This window comes from Plecotus auritus (genome assembly GCF_963455305.1).
Source record: "Plecotus auritus genome assembly, chromosome: 4".
NCBI classification, from domain to species: Eukaryota; Metazoa; Chordata; class Mammalia; order Chiroptera; family Vespertilionidae; genus Plecotus; species Plecotus auritus.
Window position 1 is genome coordinate 70,964,124 of NC_137775.1, and position 6,000 is coordinate 70,970,123.

Here is a 6,000-nt window from a genome sequence, read left to right on the forward strand (position 1 = left end):
ATAAATAAACACATACATTGTCTTTGGCTTTACATAAGCTGTTAAATGAGCAATATAATATTTTGACTTCCAAAAAAATAGGCTTGATTTGTTAAATGAAAGAACCCTTTTCAGAGCATTCATTATAAAGAGAAATGCTATGTGGGTGGGTAGAAGGTAAATTTTAAATCAAACCATCTTGACTACCCTTCAGTATGCCTGTATGTAACTCCACCAAAAAAATCTGGCCATACTGTTATAAAGTGACACATCTTGTAAATGAACAAAACAACAGGTGTCTTACATCTGTTCTTTACCAATCTTTAGAATCTATCTTTCATGAAGCTATACTAGAGTTTATAGACTATTGGAGAAAACCGACTACAAAGTTATACCTATAGAGTTAAAACTCCAAGCCAATAATAGGACAAATATCCTCTAAGTTTAGAACTAGATTTAGCATTATTTCATGATATTTTTCATTGACTGTAGTAATGAAACGGGTTAGTTTGGGAAGTCTTTTGCAGCTTAGGCAAAGTTTATACCCTCTTTATATTCCACAGATACCTCTTGACATTCATATTTCAATTACAGGCATCATCATTAACTTAGGAGCCTAAATCAGAAACTTCAAAATCATCTTCAACCCCTTCTCTAACCTCCATATCAAATTTCAAATTTTATCAAATCTACTTTTAAAATGTCTTTGGAATCCATACCAACTTTCTCATCCTCACAAAAACTGCCTTAGTTCATGTCCTTATTATTTCTAATCTGGAAAAGTGCAATAGGCTTCTAATTAGACTCCTTTCCTTCAGTCGTTTTATAAAATATCAGAGGCCCGATGCACGAAATCCATGCAAGAGTAGGCCTTCCTTCCCCCAGCTGTCACAATAGCCAGGCTCCCCTAGTCTTGTTCCCCTTAACTGCATCTCCTACTGCTAAATAATTCCATTTCTAAACCAAAAATTTAATCACATTAGTGTTCTGCTTTGCTGAAGTCTCCTGGTGGCTTTTCACTGCCCAATCCTCAGAGAGGTGCTCAAGGCTCTGACAGTAGAGCCTCAACTCATCAGTCCAGTCTCATGCCCTGCTCCTCCTTCCAATTGACCTCTACTCCATCAAATTATTCACAATTCCCCCAATGTGCCAGGCTTCTGCACATCCTGTTTTGGCTGCTGGAATGTCCTTCTAATTCTCTCTCCATATGGTGAACATTTACCCTGCTTTCCACATGCAGTTCAAATGTGGAAGAAGTCTGCAAGAACCATCAGATTTTGAGTTTATTACTCACTGCCCTGAGAGCCAGCAGAGCTTAGTACCCATTGTCTATGTTGCATTGTAACAATTTATGTGTATTCTGTCTCCTATCCATAGTCAACATCTTGGAGAAAAATGATTGCAACTTATCAGTTGGGTTTTGTTTAAACTTGGCATTTAGTAGGTACTCATTTGTTCAATTTGTAGGATCAATATAGTCTAAAGCAATACCTTTGTACTAAAATTAAACAAATGAAAGGTTGGAACTGTTGAGTAATGTATCTAGATAGGGTATGGATGAAGTAAGAAAATTATAGAAAAATATAGGAAAATTACTAAAAGGCTCAGTGCATGCAATTTCAGTTCTTTTGGGGACAAAAAAATATTACCAAGGTTCTGTTCTTCACAAAAAAATATATTCCTTGGTTCTGAATGTCTCTACTCCTCTAAAATTTATCAACTTTATCACCTTTTCTCAGAGTTCCATGTTATTTCTCCTGTCACTTCAAACCTAGTGCCTACTTCCTATAGGATCTCTAACTTCAGGTTCCCCTTGAGCATGCTTAATCCATCCTCTCTATCCCATATGGAAACTATTCTCAATCTCCACGCTCATGACTGACATACATTTTTTTCAGATTTCAATTCTTTAGCTCCATTTCCACAGATCTATCTATGTCCATAATCCACTGCCACTTAAAATTTTAAATTTATAGCCCTAACCGGTTTGGCTCAGTGGATAGAGCCTCAGCCTGCAGACCAAGAGGTCCCAGGTTCAGTTCTGGTCAAGGGCATGTACCTTGGTTGTGGGCACATCCCCAGTAGGAGGTGTGCAGGAGGCAGCTGATCAATGTTTCTCTCTCATCAATGTTTCTAACTCTATCCCTCTCCCTTCCTCTCTGTAAAAAATCAATAAAATATATTTAAAATTTTTTTAAATTTATATATATATGTATATGTATAGATTTTCCCACTTTATTAACTTTTTCTAATTGTTCCATTTGAATGGCTCTACTAGCTTTCTGATTGAATAATCTTACAATCTAATGAGTTACCTTTGATTTCTCTCAAAAAAGAAAGAGATCATAAATCCGATGCATGGATAACACAGACCTATTGTTTCACTCTTGCATCCAACATCTTTCCATCAATTTACAAATTCAATGAGCAATTTCCTTACCTGATTATCTCGCCTCTTGCCTATAAAATAACACCCTAAAGAGCCCCTTGCCTCTTAGCCTCTCCTTTCCAATCTCTCCTTGGCAGGTGCTATCTGCTTTCTTCATCTCAGGTTTCACCCCAGTTTGGATTCTCTGCCTTACCAGGCACATGAGTACTCACTCCCACCTCTAAGCCTTCACACATGCCATTCCTTCTGGCTGGAATGTCCTCCCTCTTGCTCTCTTCTGCTACGCCTTGTTATTCTCTGTCTCTTTAAGATATATGTCCTCAACATGGCCTGCCTTAAATAATCCAATTCAGTCACATTCATTCTATTTTTTCCAGCATCCTTTCCAGGTTACAAATTTGCATCTCTCTAAGTTCTACTAGTTTTTATTTCTGTTTATTTTTCATTCTTCTCTTGAATTGCAGTTATGACACTAATTAGCAATACAATACCTCCATATCTTCTCCTGTCTCTAAAACCAATACTCTGTGTACCCACTGGGCATTTTTGTCTGGGGGGTGGGGGGAAGGGATGAACTAAAACTGCAGCAGGAGAGATTAAACTGGAAGACCAGAAAGTAGATGGAAAATTTCCATTTCTGGAGAATATCATGGGTTCCCATCTGTTTTAGATGGTTTCCTTGGATGATGATTCAGATACAGAGATAGTGTCCAAACTCTGATAACAATCACATTTGATTTTTTTTCACCTTTTTGCTCTTTCTCTGACCTGTTCCTGTCAGGTTCAGGCTCACCTCCTTGCTCTATTGCTCATCTTCGCCCTCCTTTCCCAGGAAAGGCTACTTTTAGACTGCCTACCAGTTGGAGAAACCAGTCTGGACAAAAACCTCATGGAAGCACCGCCCAGTTTCTTTCTCCATTTTCTATCCCCTGGGGAGAGAATGAATTTTTCCACCCCTGGGGATCACACTTACTTTTTGCCACTCAAGACAAATATTCCCGCTCAAAGAATCCTGTCAGCTCTCCTCAAAAATAGGCTTTTAGGTGGGTTTTGCACCATCTGGACACTGGAACATCCCAGCTCCTCCTTTGCAGGCACATATCAAAGATCTCCACTTAGAACAGGGTCCTAGTTTTCTCGCCATGCACCAGCCAGGGGATGCGAAAAGATCCCACATTTGAACAGAGCAGGTTTTAAGAACCTCTTAAAGAACCACAGTAGTGCTTGATTTGAGCAGAATGAGAAGCACCTTGTGCGCGCTCTCTGTCTCTGTCTCTCTGTGTTTTTGGTTATGGTCGGGGTCAGGGGTGGGGTTGGGGGGTACTTCATGCCCTCCATTATCAGGCTGATAGACATTCCTCTTGAGCTTCCTGACCATCCTCCCATCTAGTTTCTCCACAGACTTCTCCCCCTCCAAGCAGATGGGACCAGGACGTCTTGGCATTGGGGGTGGCAGGAGGCAGCACAATTTTTCCCTCTACCCTTGCATTTCCCAACTTCAAGCTGTGGCTCCTGGTCACTCACTGCTGCAATTCCTTGATGGTTCCATGAAAACTCTAGGCATTTTCAGGATCTTTTTGACCCCCAGCTACTGTCCCAGTAGGCTAGCACTGTGTTCCGACACCCTCTCCACCCTCTCCCAAATCAGTGTCTCTCTGAGGCGCCCCTAACCTGGCCTGTCCACCAGCTCACCTGCCCCGCGACTCGCCTGCTCCCTCCCGCCCTCAGTGACCTGCATGGGGCAGGTTTTGCTTACACGCCCGTCTGTTCTGGAGGAGCTAGTGCGCCCAGCGGAGGCGACACGCTTGGTTCCGGGCCAACAAACTTCTTCGGGACCCTGCAGCGCCCCAGCGGGGTTGCGCGGCGCCGCCTCCCCCCTCCCCGCCTCGCCGGCCGCGCCGGCGCCGGCGCACTGACGGCCGTGGTGGCCGTTCTCGCGGCGAAGGCGGCGGAGGCGGGGGCCGCGTTCTCCGAGTGCCGGGCCGGGACGTTCCCGCGGCGGCGGCGTCTGCGGGGACGGGGACGGCGGCCGCGCTCGGTCCGGCCGCGCGGCGCGTGCTGCAGGGTAATTAGGGGCCGGGCCGGAGGCTCCGGGCGAGCGAGGCCGGGGAGGCCGGGGAGGCCGGGGTCCCGGGATCCCGAGCTCGCGCCCCCGCGAAGTAGCACTTGGGAGAAATACCCGCAGGTCGGAATTAGTGACCCCGGTCGGAGACCCAGGCACCGGAACATGTCTCCTCGCTTCCCCGGGTAACATCTCTAGACATTGACCCAACAGTAATACCTAGCGGCGTGCACTGATATTGTTTGTTTTGTGCAATTACCACCGTAAATATTTTTTATTCTGTATGTGATGTCTGTTCTCACCCGCATCAGCAGTACTCTTAGTTCTGCTTTACCAACACAGAGCCAGAAAAACCACCTAGAACTGAAGTGGAACGCGTACAGCCTGCATTATGTGCCCACAGAACGCGAACTGCAGTATGTGGAGCTTGTGAAAGCGGCCACGTCGTGCCCAACGTTCTGGGTCCCATCAGGAAGCTACCTATGCGAATGCGTAATTGCAGGTGTGCGTTCTTCATCCACCCAAACAGATTCCCATGTGCAGCACAGTCTTTACATTTTCGTGAAAAGCAGATGCACGCAAATGATCAGAGACATGAACGGATGACACAGACGCGGCATGGGTGCGAGAGAGGAAGTGAAAGGGCCGGCCGCAGCGCTGCGCAGCTTACCTTGAACGTGTGTGTGAGCCCCTCAGGCGCAGTGGAGTCCGAGCCGGGTTGCCGCACCGCCGCGGAGTGGCCCGAGTGAGCTCCCTGCGAGTGGGGAAGGGGGACGCATCTCTGCCCTTATTAGTCTCTCCCAGTGTGACCCTCCCACTCGGCGAGGACGGAGGACTCTGCAAGACAGGACTCCGCCAACTCGTGCACAGGTCTCCCTTAACTGTAACAAGGTCGCCTTAGAGCTGGAAATAATGCATTTCAGGTTTATGTTTTATTAGCAGTTTCAACAGATAGAATGATGGTCGGGTGCCAGGTGCTCAATTTCTCATTTCTGATTACGAAATGTCTTCAAAGTATTCTATTTGGCATACATTCACAGGTAGATAATTGGCTTTTTAACAGTTGAGCTAAAAAAGGATAGCATTTATGTTTCATTTTTCACTTTTTTTGGGTCAGTTTACATAAAGTTAATCAAAAGAGCCTGCCTGCCTTCCAATCATGCTCTTATGTACAGGTTTGTGTGACTTGGGTTTATCTCAGGGCGCAAAACTATTTTTTATTTTAAATATCGTATCTTTCCTGGATTTTGAACCCTTTGGGATCGCTTTGAATATGTGAAGGTAACATTTGTCTACAGATTTCTCTGTGTGTAGAGTATATATAGATATACACACATACATATGTAGATATAGATCTACGTATTTAGTAAACATATATGTATATTTGTAGATATATACATGTGTATGTATATACATAGTGTATATGTGTGTATGTGTATGTATATATGTGTATATATACATATAAAAAATAGAACCAATATAGAATTTCAAAAAGTAATCTAGTCGTTAGAAAAGAGATATATTGATTTAGTGTTTTTTAGTTCAGTATTACCCCATTTGGGGAAACAGG

The 6,000-nt window shown here is 44.1% G+C and overlaps 1 protein-coding gene across 1 annotated transcript in view; it reads right to left on the reverse strand.

Moving 5' to 3' along the window:
- Positions 1-5,655, reverse strand: part of COL19A1 (collagen type XIX alpha 1 chain) — a 325,830-nt gene extending 320,175 nt beyond the window's left edge. The window contains 2 exon segments of the mRNA XM_080665043.1: positions 5,101-5,125; positions 5,127-5,655. Coding sequence (XP_080521169.1) covers positions 5,101-5,125; positions 5,127-5,209 — 108 coding nt within the window. The 5' untranslated portion in view covers positions 5,210-5,655.
- Between the last annotated feature and the right edge of the window lie 345 nt (positions 5,656-6,000).